Source organism: Pogoniulus pusillus, chromosome 11, assembly GCF_015220805.1.
Source record: "Pogoniulus pusillus isolate bPogPus1 chromosome 11, bPogPus1.pri, whole genome shotgun sequence".
NCBI classification, from domain to species: Eukaryota; Metazoa; Chordata; class Aves; order Piciformes; family Lybiidae; genus Pogoniulus; species Pogoniulus pusillus.
Genome location: NC_087274.1, coordinates 10049095 through 10064705, shown reverse-complemented (window position 1 = coordinate 10064705; position 15611 = coordinate 10049095). Strand labels below are relative to the sequence as shown.

Genomic DNA, 15611 nt, shown 5'->3' with positions numbered 1-15611 from the left:
CAACTCCAGAGCACAGCAAAGACCCTTCTGAAGCCAAGGCCACCTCATAACATCAAACTGCACCAGCTGAGCCGAGAGGAAAGCCTGGAGGGAACAGGCTCTGCTGGTGGGAAAAGCCTCCTGGGAAGTTGCCTTCCTGTGACTCTGGGGCACCTCAGCTGCAGAGAGGAGCTGGGGGCTGCCAGCCCATCCCCAAAGCCTCCTTGCCCACTGTGATCCTGTTGCTTGGCAGGACTCAGCACCATCCCACTTCCCAGAGGAGAGGGAAACAAAGGGGAAGGAGGGGGAAGGGAAAGGGTCTAAGAAAAAACTTCTTCCAAGTTCTTGGGAGGAGAAAAGCCCCATTCAGGCAGGAAGAATGCCCGTGTGGAGCTGGTCACTAAGCAACCCGCAGCAATTTGGTACGGCCTGACGCATGGGCAGGGAACAAAGCTGCCTCGGGCCCACCGAGAGCCCAGCTGAGGGAGGGCTGGGCAGGGAGGGCTGCAGGGTCTGGGGACAGGGGACAACAGGCATGCACAGCCACCACCACCTAGTAGGCTCCACAGCTTATGGGCACTGCTAGAGTTTGTCTCCAGTCAGCTTCAGTGTGGGACAAGCTTCCATCAGGCTCCTCCTTCATGGAGAGGCTGTTTGCTGCTCAAGGAGGATTTTTGGTGTGCTCCAAAGCCCACTGGGTCTGGTGCTCAGACAGGGCTGTGTACATCCTTCCAAACATTCCCAACAGTTATTCCAGATAGCTCCCTGCTCCCAGGGGCTCTGCAGGGCTTGCATGGGCAGAGCAGGCAGTGCAGGTTGCAGCCTCTCTCAGAGAAGCCAAATTCTTCACTTAGATTGTCACTGGGTGGGAGGGTGTCCCTTGCAAACAAGCCCAGTGACACAAAAGAACCTACCTGTCCTCTCCACAGCTCTAGGGAAAATGGGACAAAGGAAATCAGGCCTGAGCAACTCTGCTGATAATCCACACTGAAATGCCTCTCTTGGGGCCTGGGGGGTTCCTGCAGATGCTGCTGCCCCCAGCAGAAATGCCACACAACAGGAAAACCTCTGATAGCCAGACCAGGTCCAGCTGAGCTCCAACCCCGAGCCTGGTGAACCATGGGGGATCCACTGGACCTGCCTGGAGTGCTTTTTATTTGGTGGGAAACAGACAGCCTTTCATGCTTTTGTCTTCAGCATCTACCTGGGCAATAGTGGCTGGGGCAAGGACAAACGCACCAGGTGTTTATCCACTTCCTCGGGGAAGGGCTTGGCAGCTCTGATCCCCATCCCCCAACAGCAAGGTGAACAAGTGGAGGATGCTCAGGTGTGCTCACACAAGCTACAGAGCACCTGCAGAGGGAGGTATTGTCATCAGCATTCAGTTCTGCCCTGTCCCAGCCTTGCTGGCCCACACCTCGGCCTTTAAAGTAGCAGCTTTGGACTCACTCTGAACAAAGAAACGAAACTGAGCTTGGCCAAAAACGTTGCCATTTATTTTGCCTGCTAAACCCCCTTCAGAAGGGCAGTCTTGCTGGCTGCAACTGGGCTCCTCTCAGTATGATGAGGCATAGGCACTCCATCTAGCAGCAAAGATGGAAAGCATCCATCATTGGACTTGGAGAGCTCCTACCTCCCCCAGCTAAAGGACAAACACAGTGCTCCAGGCACAGGCAGGAGCCAAGCATGCCAGAACCCAATTAAACATGGACTTGGCATACCAGGATCACGACGACATTCACACAGCCTGGAGTGAACCCTCTCACACACAGGAGAGGGGATGTCCTGAGTGAGAGGCATTGAGTCCTGCATGCCTGCTGTACCACAGAGAGCATTTATCTGCCCTTGAGCTGAGGGTGGTGCTCCTTTGGTGGTGTCATGACGAGGCCATGCTGTGAAGCAGAAGTGAGACTCATCCTCTCTCACCTAGGAGTGTCCAGTCCATCCCTGCCATCTGCAGAGAGCAGAGCAAGAGCAGCACCTTCAGGAATTAAGTCAACCTAAGACAGGATCTGTGTGTCCAGCTCCATCCACTGGCTGCTGAGGGAGCTTGCTTAGCCAATACACCCAACTCTATGATGGGCACCAGCACTTGAAGAGATCCACCCAGAACTGGAGCAGCTCCAGCCCGAGGAGCACCTCCTTGCAAAGAGAGAAAGCTTGGATGAAGATGCAGGACACTGGACCACCTGCTACCCAGATTTATCCTGAGTCCTCCTCCCCCAGCATCAGTGCCTACAACCATCACCAATGCTCTTGCAGCACAGCCAGGTGGGACTTTTTTGTTGCTGGTGCTGCATTTTCTTGCTGTTTTTCCTGGTCTGCAGCATTTGCACATTGGTAGAAACACTGTGAGAGAACAGAGGTGTTGAAGGAGGGAAGTATCTCTGTAGGAATGAAACGTGCCCAGAAGGCCAAAGCTAAGCAAGCCTCTGGTGGTCCTGTTCCATTCCCAGTGAGGAGGTGTGGAGATCTCCCAGGCAATGGCCCTTGTCATGCACTCAGGATCTCTGGTAAAGCTTCATGATATTCTCATCGTGGAGCTTCTTCCAGACCCGTTTCTCCAGGTTGAAGTCGTGGTTGGAGTAGAACACGAGGCGCTTCCAGCTCAGGTCGTAGTAGTGATCCGAGTACTTCTCATGCCCCTCCGTGATGTAGCCATAGGCACTCACCTGGGAGACAGGTAGCAAGGATGGAGGGAGTCAAGAGAAATGCAAGACACAGCTCCCAAACTGCAGGGAGCACAGGGTGCCAGTCAGGACTCCTTCCTCCAGAAGGACCAGACTATGAAGACTGGCCCCAGAGAGCTCTGCTGTCCTCTCACTTCTTCCCTTAGTGGCAGAACAGCTCTCAGGCTACAGCAGCTTCACAGCCTCTATGTGAACTCTTTTGCAGCTGTTTCTCTAGCCTTCAGTCAGCTCCTTCACAGCTGACAAGAACCCAAATACCCTCAAGGCAGAGTTGGAGCCACCTCTGTTCTGCCCCATTTTCATACCCCCCATTTCAGTCAGTGCTGGGTGCAAGAATCATGGTGCCTTACCCGGTCACAAAGGTGGAGGGCAGTCAGCAGCAGGAAGGCTCCTGTCGTGGGTCTGTACAGCCTCCAGTAGGGCCTCCTCAGGCTTTTGGATTTTAGAAACCTGCAGCAGGAGAGAAAAATGCAGAGAGCAGTTGCTGGGTGTGGTGCTTTGAGCTGGGCAGGCCTTGCCCCTCTGTGATCCCTGTAGTATCTTCCCTCCTTGTAGCAGTTCGTGGCCATTTTGGAGCAGCCAGGAACCTGCCCACATGTGAGGGCACTGCTGCATGCTCAGAAAGCACAAAGCCAGCCCAGAAAGCTCCAGCACCTGCACTGCAACCTATGCCCAGCTCTGGCCCAGCTTTATGGAAGTGGCAGGCTTGAGGCAGTGGGAATAAAGAGAAGGTGGATGAAAGGATCCAGTAGCCCACTCTTAAATCTGTCCTCTGTCTTGCAGGGCAGAAGAAGCCTTGAGGCTTCCTGGGATATCCTGCTCACCATTTAAATGTAAGAGGCAAATGAGACATAGGAAAGGGTGGAGAGGAAGGTCACAAAAGCCACTAGGAGCTGTAGGGGTTTATGCCAGCAGTTGTTAGGAAGGTAGGAGTCCAGACCAGGAAAAAAGAGACCATTTGAATCCTCTTGGCCTTGGAAAGGACCCAAGTCAGAAGGGAGACTGCAGAATGAGCAGGGAGGTACAAGCCATCTGGCACTGCTTTTGCCTTCTCTCAGAGAAGCTGCAACTTGGCTCTCAAGGAGGCTGAAGGGCAAACAGCCAAAGCAGGGCACAACAGGAGCTCTTCTTCTTACATCTCTTGCTCACGTGTGGCCCATGGCTGGCAGATCTTGCAACAACAGTGTCCAGCAAGCCTGTGAAAAGGACTGGAGAGGCACAGAGCAGCAGGCAGGCCAGGCACAAAGGATCCTGAAGAAGTACCCACTAGCAGGTTTGAGGGCACAACCAACCTCCCAAATCTGGGATCTTGGGAGAGAAGGGCTGTTACAGAGCCTTCCTCCAAGGTACTAAGCAATAGGCTACAGGAAAAAAAGGCTGGTCCTGAACTATTTCAACTCTTCTGCACTTTAGCAACTCTTCACACAGCTCAAGTTGTGGACCAGGACCTCTTTTGGATGCAGAAAGCCAAACTGTCCAACAGCTATTGCCTCTCCAGCTTACAGATGTTGGACACCTAAGTCCCACTGCAGCACCACAGAGAATTTTCACTGACTGCCCACTGATGAAGCTCAGCCCCAGCCTGCTGGTAGGGCTAAGGTGCAGTTAGAAGGGAGAGAGTTGGGAGGACAGAGCCCAGGGGCAGAGAGAAATGGTGGTGGACAGAAAAAAATAAGCTCCCTAGAGCACAGAGTCCCCAGCTCACCTGTTTTTCATGTATCTGAGGAAATCAGGGTGAACCACCAGGTATTTGTCCATGGTGAAATCTTCATCAAACCTCTCCCGGGGCTTCAGCCTAAGGACAGGAATGGGAAGACTCAGGACAAGCTCCTGTTTCTCATCACATCCAGAAAGCATCAGCCATGATGCACTTGGTGATGAGAGAAGAACCACAAGCACTCATGTTTTCCTGATGATGACAAAGCCTCCACAACCTGTGTGCAGTACAGCGGAAGAGATCAGGGATGAAAGACAGGAGACAGGAGCATGTCTGCATGTAACAAGGGGCAGCAGGCACAAACTGGAACACAGGAAGTTCCTCCTAAGCATGAGGGAAAACTTCTTCGCTGTGAGGGTGCTGGAGCCCTGGAACAGGCTGCCCAGGAGGTTGTGGCCTCCTTCTCTGGAGAGATTTCCAAATCTGCATGGATGTGATCCGTGCTCTGGATGGTCCTGCTTCAGTATTGGACTAGATGATCTCCAGAGGTCCCTTCCAACCCCCACCACACTGGGATTCTGTACAGACAAGAACTGGCAGAACCAGGCCTTCATCCATGGTACCAAGCCACCAGGTACAGATACCAGACCAGATAATAGTAAGTGTTGACCCCAGAGGACCACAAAGCTCCCTCCAGGCTCTGGCCACACATCACTGAGGCCAGCTGCTCAGGGAAGGAGGTGCATTGGTAACAGCTCCTCAGAGCTGTGGAAGAACTAAGATACTTGGCCAGACAAATCTGCCAGGGGAGGGAGGCTTTAGCCTGTCTCTGCACTGACCTGCTCCTCAGTAGGGCTGAACACTATGGAGAGCAAAATAGCACAACAAAGAGCTCCAGGCTCAGGGGTGTAGAGGTGGGGCCAGTTTGCTTTACCTGTGGTTCAGGAATCCTTTCCTGATGTTCTTGTTCAGCAGAAGAGCCTTCAGCCACTCGTAGTCCCTAGCTCCCTCCAGGAAGTGAATGTACCTGATGTGCTAAGAAAACAAGTGAGCATTAGTGAGCGGCACAGGAGAGGGACGACCTTTAGCAGCAAAAAGCAAGCAGGCATCTAGGCTCACTCAGCTTCTCACACACACAGCTTTGCTCTGCAGCTTTCAACTATCCCACAGGGGCAGAATGGAGATAACACCTGGTATGCAGCTGCTTCTACGTGCCAAAAGGCTGGGGCTGGACTGCAGCTTGCCACTGCAAATACACCTTCTGAGAGTAAGGCTGAAGAATCAGTTCCACCCCTTTGCTCCTCATAGAATTAACCAGGTTGGAAGAGGCCTCCAAGATCATCCAGTCCAACCTATCCCCCAGCTCTACCCAGTCAACTAGACCATAGAATCATAGAATCAGCAGGTTGGAAGAGGCCTCCAAGATCATCCAGTCCAACCTATCCCCCAGCCCTACCCAGTCAACTAGACCATGGCACCAAGTGCCTCATCCAGGCTTTGCTTGAACACCTCCAGGGATGGCAACTCCATCACCTCCCTGGGCAGCCCATTCCAATGCCAATTGCTCTCCCTGTGAAGAACTTCCTCCTAACATCCAGCCTGTACTTCTCCCAGCACAACTTGAGACTGTGTCCCCTTGTTCTGTTGCTGGTTGCCTGGGAGAAGAGGCCACCCCCCACCTGGCTACATCCTCCCTACAAGGTAGTTGTAGACAGCAATGAGGTCTGCCCTGAGCCTCCTCTTCTGCAGGCTGCACACCCCCAGCTCCCTCAGCCTCTCCTCATAGGGTTTGTGTTCCAGGCCCTTCACCAGCTTTGTCGCATGGCAAGTTCAGAACTGAAGGTCCCAGACCAACAGCATCCCATCAAAGCTGTACGTGCACACAGCCTGGATCTGACTTACTTTTCCTCGTGGGATTTGGCTGAAGCCTCTGCGTCCCAAGATCTGGAGAGAGGACACCAGAGAGTAGGCTGTGAATCCATAAAAGGAGGTTTTTGTCCCCACGTCCTTTTCATATCCTTTGATCACAGCCCCGCTCACCCTGGCCAAGGAAATGAAATGGGAGCAGAGTTAGCAGGAGAGCCCTGAAAACACATCCCTGTTTTTATAAAGACAGCATTAGTCTGCAGGAAGGGAGGATCAGGCCCATTTGGAGCTTACACCTCTTGATCTGCAAGAGAGCAACTGCTTTGGAGATGGCTCTTCATGGCTCATCTGTGAACCCAGGCTCTTGCTTGTGCATTTAGGAACTTCCCAAATCCTTTTTGTTAATAAAATCATAGAATCAATCAGGTTGGAAGAGACCTCCAAGCTCATCCAGTCCAACCTAGCACCCAGCCCTGTCCGATCAACTAGACCATGGTACTAAGTGCCTCATCCAGGCTTTGCTTGAACATCCAGTCTTGTCTTGTTTTTTCACCTCCTCCTTGCCATCAGTCATCTTGGCACTTGGGAGGCAGTGCACTACTAGAAGAGGTGAAGCTGCTCCCAGCTGCAGTGTTCTGCTAGCCAGGGCAAGGTGGCTGTGCACCTCCTTACCGGAAGACGTAGTCATGAGAGTCGATCTCCTGGCCCATCCCAGAGTTATTCAGTATTCCTCCGTTCCCCACCACAGCACAGCTGATGCACGTTGGCATGCTGCTGTTGCTGTTGCTCAGGAGCAGCTGCTGGTGGGGATTTGGGGGCAGCAGGGACATGACCTCCTTCACCACTGAGAAGGAAACATGGTGGAGAGTTAGCACCAAGAGCCTTCGCGATGGACAGTGAAAGCAGTACAGTTTCCACCACGAGATCCACATCTAGCCTGATGCCTCTGACACGGAGATGCAGCAAACCTCCAGCTACTCAGCATAAGGTTCCTGTTGGGAATTTGATGGTCCCATCCTGATAGGCCCTGAGGGACTCACGTGAATAATTCAGCTCCATGAAGCCATAGGGAGGTGCAAAATGCTCCAGGCGGTTCCACTCACTGTCACTGAAGTATCTCTTGTCTGTGAAGAGGACGATGTTGGGCAGGAAAAGATCTCGCAGCCACTCAGACTTGGCAGCTTTGGCCTTCACTGATTCAGAGCAGGTCTTGGAAAACACAATAAGACAGCAGTAAGGCCTGATGAGCAGGGAGCTGATGGACCTGAGTGAGTGCCAGTGTCTGTGTGCCTGCGTGGCAGAGTGCCAGAAGGAAGCACAGAAACTCCACTGCTGCATCCTCCACTTCCCTCAGCATCATCATGAACGTGAGGCATCACTTCAGCTCTACAGCAACAACTAGCTGGTGGAAAGCCACCTACAAGGAAGCCAGAGTGACTCCAGGTCTCTGAGACTTTCCTGTTGAGAACAGGTCTGTGATGCTCACAAGTTTTAGCAGTCTTGGGCTTCATTAAGTGACACAAATTAATGTTTGTAAGAGTTCTAACCTAAACCTGCCACATAAAGCTGCAGCCAATGCACCTCACAGGGTCCTGGCCTTCAGAGAGCACAGAGATCTACAAAGACCTGAAGGGTGGGTGGCAAGAAGGGGCCAATCTCTTCCGTGGTGTCCTGTGATAGGATGAGGAGCAATGGGCACAAACTGGAACACAGCAATGAGGAAAAACTTCGTTACTGTAAGGGTGATGTAGCCCTGGAGCAGGCTGCCCAGAGAGGTTGTGGAATCTCCTCTAGACTTTCAAGGCCCATCTGGATGTGCTCCTGTGTGGCCTGCCTGAGGTGATCCTGCATTAGCAGGGGGGTTGGACTCAACAATCTATGGAGGTCCTTTCCAACCCCTAACATTCTATGGTTCTGTGATCAGAAACACACTGAGGAACACATGAGATCAGATCTCTATTATCAGTCTTTTGTAAGCTAAGAAAAAGCATCTTTGACATCATTAAAGACCCAGAGAGGTGCATGTGGCTGAGAAGGAAACCCAAGCCAGCTTGTCCTCTAACTCAAAGGGTATCACTGCAACTGGCAGGAGCTGGGCTGGATGTGCAGATGGAGAGCAATCAATTCTACCATGCTGCATTTTCCACTGAGTCAACCTGGGCTCTGCTTTCTTAGGCATCTCCCCCAAATATCTACTGCAAGACCTACTGAAAGACAAAACAGGACAAGTGGACTCCCATCTCAAATCCCCAGCAATGACCAGATGGCATTGCCAAAGCCTTGCTGCGTGCTCCACGGCTGAGCCAGGCTCTCTGCTACGGGTGAGGATGACAATCTGGTCACAGTCTGAGCAGACAACCCTCATCCTGCCTCTCACAACAGGACTGCAACCGCAAGAGCACTGTAGAGGGTTTCATCTTGGCATAATTTCACTTGCAGTACACTTCATGTCCAAAGACAGAGACATTCCCTTCCTGCTCAAGCTGTCCAAGGCTTGGTACTACTTCTGCCACCACAGTAGACTGGACCAGTACCAAAGAACTAGGGGAAAGTCTGACCATGGAGGAAATGAGGGAGGTGGGAGTGCTTCCAGCCACTCCCTCTCTCTGCAGCATCAGAGATCAGGTTTGGGAGCGAGACCCAACATGTAATGTCTGGATCCCTTTCTGCAATGCATTTGCTCCTCTTTCCCATGCTGAGGAAGGGCTTTCCCCACTGTCTCAGCTGTTCTGCACACCAGATGCTCTGCAGCCTCAGCTACAGTAGGAGATGTTCTCAGCTTCCTGCTGCAAACTGTTGTCTCACATTTCTCTGCCAGCTCCTGCTCCGCACTTCCAAGCTGGCTGCATGTGCTCTGTGGCTCATTGGATGAGAAGCTTGGGCAGCATGTGGCAGGCCACTTACATCCACAAAGAAAGACTCCAGAGAGGGTCACCCTCCTGTCCAAGCCTTCCAGCAACAGGGCTGCCAGGGTAAACTGCTCTAGGTGAGTTTGACAAAGAGTTACCAGCAGATGAAGGGCAGACACAGTGCTGTGCACCACCACCTGCCCCATCTGCTTGCTGAGAACTTTGTGACAGTTTCTGACTTTCCCAAAGGCTCTGCTCTTGGACCTGAGTAATGATGAGATGCTCAGATTCAATTTTAAATTACTTCCAAACCCCCAGAGCTAAAAGGGGAAGGTCAAAGATACAGTCAGAACAGGAGTTCAGAGCATAAAAGAAAATAAAAAGGCAGGCTTTCAATTTCTTGGCTGTCAGGACAACTTGATGGTGGGCACCAGAATAAATGCTTTTGGAAGATCACATCAGTAGCATGACCCACACAGGCAGAGGTGATCACAAGAACTAACCCACAGAACAACAGTCTCAACAAACAGGATCTGTAAGAAAACTCTGAAGCTGTAGCTGTGCAGGTGCTTGGCAGGTACAAGTGAGATTCTCACCTCCATCTCTACCAAGACACTTTGCCTCTGCTGATCAGGCCCTGGAGCCACTCCTATTTAAGAGGAACAAGGCAAAACTTGTTGAAGGTCAGCTCTGTTGTGGAGTGTTTGCTTTGCTGTGATAAGGGCTCAATGCATAGCAAGAAAAGCCTAGGCAGCACTCTGGCATGCTGGACCATCCCAGCCCTGAGGCTCTGAAGGGGTAAAGAACTTGCTACAGGTGTCTACACTCAGGGTGGTAAAGGTCAGCTGGCACCAGCTGGGAAAGACTCTGGTCTTGTTGATAAGAAACCAGCAGATCAGTTAAAATGTTACCTTTTAACCATGGTTTCTCCACTGGGGCACACACGTTCACATAGTTGAATTTGTGCCAATATTGACACAAAATCTGCAAAAGGAGACAAATCCCCACCCTGCTGTCTCCAGAGCAGGCAGCTACATGCTTACCAGTCCTCATTTAACCTTTTTTCTTTGACCTTATTTTGACTTTCCTACCAAGCCTCTGTTCCTGTGCGTTGAGACATTCCTCACCATCTCTGCCAGCAGCATTCTTCACAGCCTGGCACAGCAGAGCTGTCACTGAAGTCCTACTGCTACCCAAACTTTAGACTTTGGCACATGTGTGCTTGGGCAACAAGCACATGGAGACCTTCCTATCCCTGCTCACTCACCATGACCCTGCTTGTTTCCTTTAACGGGGCCACATAAAACAAAGATCAAGGCAAAACTGGGGACTGTAAAGCTGAATCTTCATGGAAAATGGAGATTTTCAGTTTCCCAAGAGATCAGGTGAGAAATGGGACACCTGTATGATAGCTGCCACATAGTGCCAGACACTTAATCCCTGCCCATGGGCACCACAAGACTAAGTGGGACATACCTGTGTGACACTTAGAGTGCCACAGCACACGGAACAGTTATGCTGCATTCTGTGCCTAAGTGCCCTTGGTGGGACCACCTTGTAGCACATGTAGGAGAGGTATTGCCCTCAGGTTCTGATGCACCTAAGCGTCAGCTCAGGCTGACTTTCAAAGGAAATGTGTGTAGGACTGGCCAGGCTAACTGAAGTCACACTTACAGGTTTCCCTCTCTGGGTCCCAGCAGCATCTGCATATAGCCAGGAGTTGATCTACCAGCTTGGAGATCATCCTTGACTGCAAAAGGCACCTGCATGCCCAAGAGACAGCAGAAAAGGAGGTCAAGAGGGAGGCATCGTTCCTGGTGAGCACACATGGCCAGCACACCTACCGATGGTGGAGATGAGGTGTCCAACAGGTACTCGTCCTCAAAATCCCACTGTGGCTCAGACTTGAAGTCAGCAGCCCTCAGCTTCTTCTGTTCTGTCACTACAGGCACAGGTCTTGCAGTCTGCACTGCTGCAGGAGGCTCTTTTGCCTTTGTTTGGTCTGTGGATGGGTTGTTTTCATCAGCTCCCTTCAGGACAGTGAATGGTTTCACTGTTGTCTCGTCCTTGGCTCCCTCCACCCTAGGAAATGGTTTCAGTGTTGTCTTTTCTTTGGCTTCTTCCACTCTTTGGGCTGCCCTCACTGTTGTTTTCTCCTCCTCCTTTCCCAGTACCCTAAGGGTTGTTTTCACTGTTGTCTTTCTGATTGCCTCTAGCTCAAAAGGTGGTTTCACAGTCGTGTTCTGCTTGGCTTCCTCCATGCTGGCAACTGGCTCCATCATTTTCTTCTGCTCCTCCTTTCCTTCCCACTTTGGTGTCCTCTCATCCATACCTTTTTGGGGCCTTGTGATGCCTCTCCCTGAAGTCACCATTAAAAAGCTCCTTGAGTTCTCATTATCAGAAGAGTTCAAAGCCTGCTGCTCTTGGGTGTCCACTCGTAGCAGCTCTTGGGCGCGTTGGAAAATGCTCAATTGCCTGGATGCGATCAAAGGAAAAGCAGACACATCACAAACACTTCCCACTTAACCCTGGACACCTTCCAGCCCATTTCTAGTGCTCCTGACTCTCAGCCCCTCTCTGTGCTTCACAGCAGCCACTGCACACAACCACCACACTCTCACCTTGGCAACTGCCACTGAGTTTCTGCAGGCTGCTGTGTGAATTCTGTTTCATTTTCAACGTTGCCACCAAAGCATCATCCAGCTTCCCACACCATCCTGCCTTGATGCAGCTCACCTCCCCACTAAGCCAACCTCAGAGGCCACACATTCCTCTTCAGCACTTGGCTCCTGAAACATCCACACTGGCACTAAGTGCAACCAGCAGAGAATAGCTATGCCCAGCACTGGGCAGCACCCCTGGCAATGTCCCCAGAGCACGGCAGGAGTGGTTTGGAGCTCTCAAGCTCAGTACATGGCACACACCATGAGGGCAGCCATCTGGCTCTCTTCTTTGCCAGCAGAGCCAAGTGCTTCAGCAAGAGAGCATGGAGATGAACCAAATTCAGTAAGGGAAGTCTAATAAGAAGTGAAATTCAGTTTGTTACCATACATCACTTCCTGAACACCAGGGGCCACAAAGCATTTTTAACTCTCCTCCCTCTCAGCCAGCTAATGCAACGGCATCAAGCAGTGCCTGCCAGGCACACAACTGAAAACAAGCACTTTGAAGCTGTTAAAATACACTCTGAAGCTTAATAATGTAAAGTCTCTGCATTTGCAATCACCTCTAGTGTTGCAGCTGCTCTGTTGCCCGGTTGAGAGGAGCAGGTACAAGGATGTCACAGGAGGATACAGCTGCCACCAGCAGCACAGCCACCTGCAGCAGGACTGGGCTGCAACCCAGCAAGAAAAATACCCAACCCAAATTCAAAGCAGAAGTGGTAGGGTTTTGTCCCAGCCCTTGATTCCCACCTGCACATGGCTGGAGGGTGGAACAGGAAAAAGAAGGTGAAAAAATGTCTGCAGCTGAGCCTTTTTGTACAGCAAAGCTTTCCAAGGTAAAGCAGCGTAGATGTGGGGCTGATTTCCCACTCATGTTCACATGACACATTTGTTTCAGAGCTGTGGATTGCTTCCCAGGTGATAAATGGGGAAACAAAAGCAGCTCTGCACATAGCAGGCTGCAGATAACAGCTGAGGTGCTGCTGGAGCTTCAGAGCAGTATGGCATTCATCAAAGTGATTAGGAAATGATCAGCTAAGGAGGCTTTCAAAAATCATTTTGTATTAGGCAAATATTTGAACTTTGCCAACGTCATTTCTGAGGAAAAGAGCTTGTGGCAAATTGTTTTATCAGCCCTTCCTCTGCCTCTCCTTCAGGACCATTAGCCAGCTTCAGCCAGGTATGCAGCAGTTGATTTCTGCTGTAGTGCTTCATGTAGGAATCTGTGTTACTGTTTGCTGCTTCATGAGAGGAAAGATTTTATGCACACTCTAAGGAATGAGAAATTGGGTAAGGTAGCTCAGGCAGATCTTCAGTCCCTGGGTGATTTTCTGTTGTGTTTCTAAGATGATTGAAATGTTGCTGTCAAAGAGCAGAGGACAAATGAAAGGGGACAAGTTGACAAACCAATCCCAGCCCAGACTCTCTGCATGTGCTGTCTCGCAGGGCACAGATTCCATCCCAGCTCTATTACACTTTAATTTCAAATCCTGTGCCAAACAGAGATCAAAATGTAAACCCCAGGGCCCTTCACGTCCTAAGCCTTGCTCCCTGCAGTCAGATCCACCTGGCCAAGCCCTTGTGGCTACACAGGACCCTCCTGACCAGCATTTAAAAATCCAAATGGTAAAAGCAGCTCCTTAAATTTCAGGCCCTAGAGTCCAGCTGGCAAACAACTGCAGCAGCTCAACGACATTTACTGTCATTTTCCTCTCCATTTACAAACCCCCAGGACAAATAAAAGATAAAGCCACGAAAATGCTGCTTTGTATACTTTATGTTACACATAAAAGCAGGGGAACAGAACTGACACACAGATACTCACACACAGCTCTTGCCTGCTTGTGGTTTACTGGAGTTGCAATAAATATTGAGATATCCATTATGTGAAACTCCAACACAGTGAAATGGCTTCAAGCAACTGGGCATGGAGAGCCAGCTCTTGTCCCATCTCTCTGCCACTGATGAGCTCTGTGATCAAGGACAATGCATTTCTTTTCACCTCCTCTCCTTCTTTCCTTCCCCCTGCCTCCCCCTTGCAGATTCTGACCTCTTGAAATTGCTAGGTGTCCTTAACATGTGGTCTCCACTCACTGGAGCTGAGCTAAACTCATGCCACTTTCAGAAGTGTAGGTGTGCCCAGCCTTGCCCCTCTTGCCCATCCCCACAGCATCAGCCTCAAGCAGTCCAGCTGGAAACTAATCCCACCAAGCCAAGCCAGATGAGCTCACTGAGAAAGCTGGGACCACAGGGAGAACGGTGAGGATGCTAAGGAGTGGAGCTTCCTATACACAGCAGGATGCTAAGGAGTGGAGCTTCCTATACACAGCACAGGGCACCAAGCCCTTAGGTGAGCTGTGCTCATGGTAGAGAAGGCTCAGATATCTGCTGTGCTCATGCAAGGAGCAGTGATTCTTGCCAGCAGTGCTGAAGACAAGACATCTTACTGCACCTCCACATCCATTCTTGTGGGGCTTTAGTGGACCACTTCTGTAAAAACAATGCCCATGTCTGATCATGTCTGCATGCCACTGCTCTCTCAGCATGCAGCACCTCTGTAGGGATGTACATACTAGGAACTGGATCTTGAAGATGCTCAGGATTCAAAGGTATCCCACCAAATTCTGTGCCCAGTAGTGCAAGCTGAATGAGGTCCAGAAGGGAGCTACCAGGAAAAGCAAATACTCTGTGGTGCCAAAGCATGAAACCAGGCAGCAGCAGTAAACCAAAAGCTGCTTTCTCAACCAGCTACAAGAGGAAGCATTGGAGACCAGAGAGCCAGCAGGAGCAAGTTTTTGACTGTGGATCTTCCAGCACAGTGCTCTGATTGCACACCACGTGGTCTGCTGAAGCAATGTGGTCACCTAACTCAGAGCAGAAGTGTGAATGTCAGGGGGAAAAACACAGAGAGAGAAAGAAAGTGAGCAGAAGCACTCTGCCCAGACAGTGCCTACCAGAAGGAAGCAGGTCTCTTACCTGAAAATCCTTGTCCTCGACAGGCCAAAGTAAGAGCTGAAATAAGCAACGAAGACACAAAGGTTTACTAAAACAACGAACCAGATGAAGGCTCTGGGAATTTTAGGAAGCCTTCTCCTGAAAACCCACATGGTGAGATGCCTGAGAGCAGCAGAGGCTTTGTTACTGCTGCCCAGAGGTGCTGGCTAGGCAGTGCTCTCCAGAGGTACGCTGGCTGAGTGGGCTGGGTCTTCTCTTAGTGTTTTCTTAGCAGAATGTGCACACCCTTGCTATCAGCGTTCCCAAGCACTCTGCACGTGGATCCAATGTCCCAGACAAGACAGCAGCTTTTCACTGTTCCCCCTCTATCACCCTCTCACACTATTGCAATGCAGAGTGGAGGAAGAAGCTTTTTACTGCAAGCAAGAGAAGTTTCCTGTATTTCCCTTAATGAGGTTAAGTCCAGTGAAAGAAGGAAACCATTTACCTCTAATCTGGTGGAAGGGTCACTGGGAACACTTGAGGGAATTATGGAAGCACCCATAGTTACAATCACAGACATTATCTCTCAGACTTCCATCTGCCCTAGGGCTCAGGCAAGATTCTAGGCATGACCATAAGCAGATCTTTATTTTCTTCCTCACGCAGTTACTGCTTGTAGCAACTTCTGCTCCCAGAGACTGATGGCAAGATACAGACATTTTACCTTGTGATTGCTTTGAGACAGGTCAAAGACTCCTTGCAAGTCCACCACAGACAGAGGGGCTCGTGTTCAAAGGCAGATTAGTGCTGGGGTCAAGCATTAGGGGACAGGGGTTAAAGTCCAGGCAGTCCCCTCCCTCTCTCCTAAGGCTGACACCCTTTAGGGCAACCAGAAAAAACTTCACTGCAGCATTTCAGCTGTCTGAAAGGTGCCAAAACCATCACAATCTAACTCTGCTATTGCTGACAA

The 15611-nt window shown here is 50.8% G+C and overlaps 1 protein-coding gene across 2 annotated transcripts; it reads right to left on the bottom strand.

Annotated features, from left to right (window-relative positions):
- Nucleotides 1–1453: 1453 nt before the first annotated feature.
- On the bottom strand, nt 1454–14904 carry ST6GALNAC1 (ST6 N-acetylgalactosaminide alpha-2,6-sialyltransferase 1). 2 transcript variants are annotated; one of them, XM_064150944.1, is made up of 10 exons: nt 14681–14761; nt 13530–13675; nt 10886–11516; nt 7233–7401; nt 6865–7036; nt 6229–6367; nt 5261–5361; nt 4375–4464; nt 3020–3119; nt 1454–2651 (listed from the first exon to the last, which is right to left on the bottom strand). In XM_064150944.1, the coding sequence occupies exons 2-10, from the start codon at nt 13631–13633 to the stop codon at nt 2481–2483; spliced, it is 1677 nt and encodes a 558-aa protein (XP_064007014.1). In that variant the 5' UTR covers nt 13634–13675; nt 14681–14761; the 3' UTR covers nt 1454–2480. The 2 variants fall into 2 exon arrangements, with proteins under 2 accessions (XP_064007014.1, XP_064007013.1); XM_064150943.1 differs by lacking the exon at nt 13530–13675 and having other exon boundaries at nt 14681–14904.
- Nucleotides 14905–15611: the final 707 nt, after the last annotated feature.

Bases quoted from the DNA above. Each gene is read 5' to 3' on its own strand.
- ST6GALNAC1 (XM_064150943.1), bottom strand. From the start codon at position 14,811: ATGTGGGTTTTCAGGAGAAGGCTTCCTAAAATTCCCAGAGCCTTCATC. The intron at 7,037-7,232 runs GTGAGTCCCTCA...TTTCCTTCTCAG, and splicing joins CATGGAGCTGAATTATTCAC to TGGTGAAGGAGGTCATGTCC. The intron at 3,120-4,374 runs GTGAGCTGGGGA...CTCCTGCTGCAG, and splicing joins CTCAGATACATGAAAAACAG to GTTTCTAAAATCCAAAAGCC.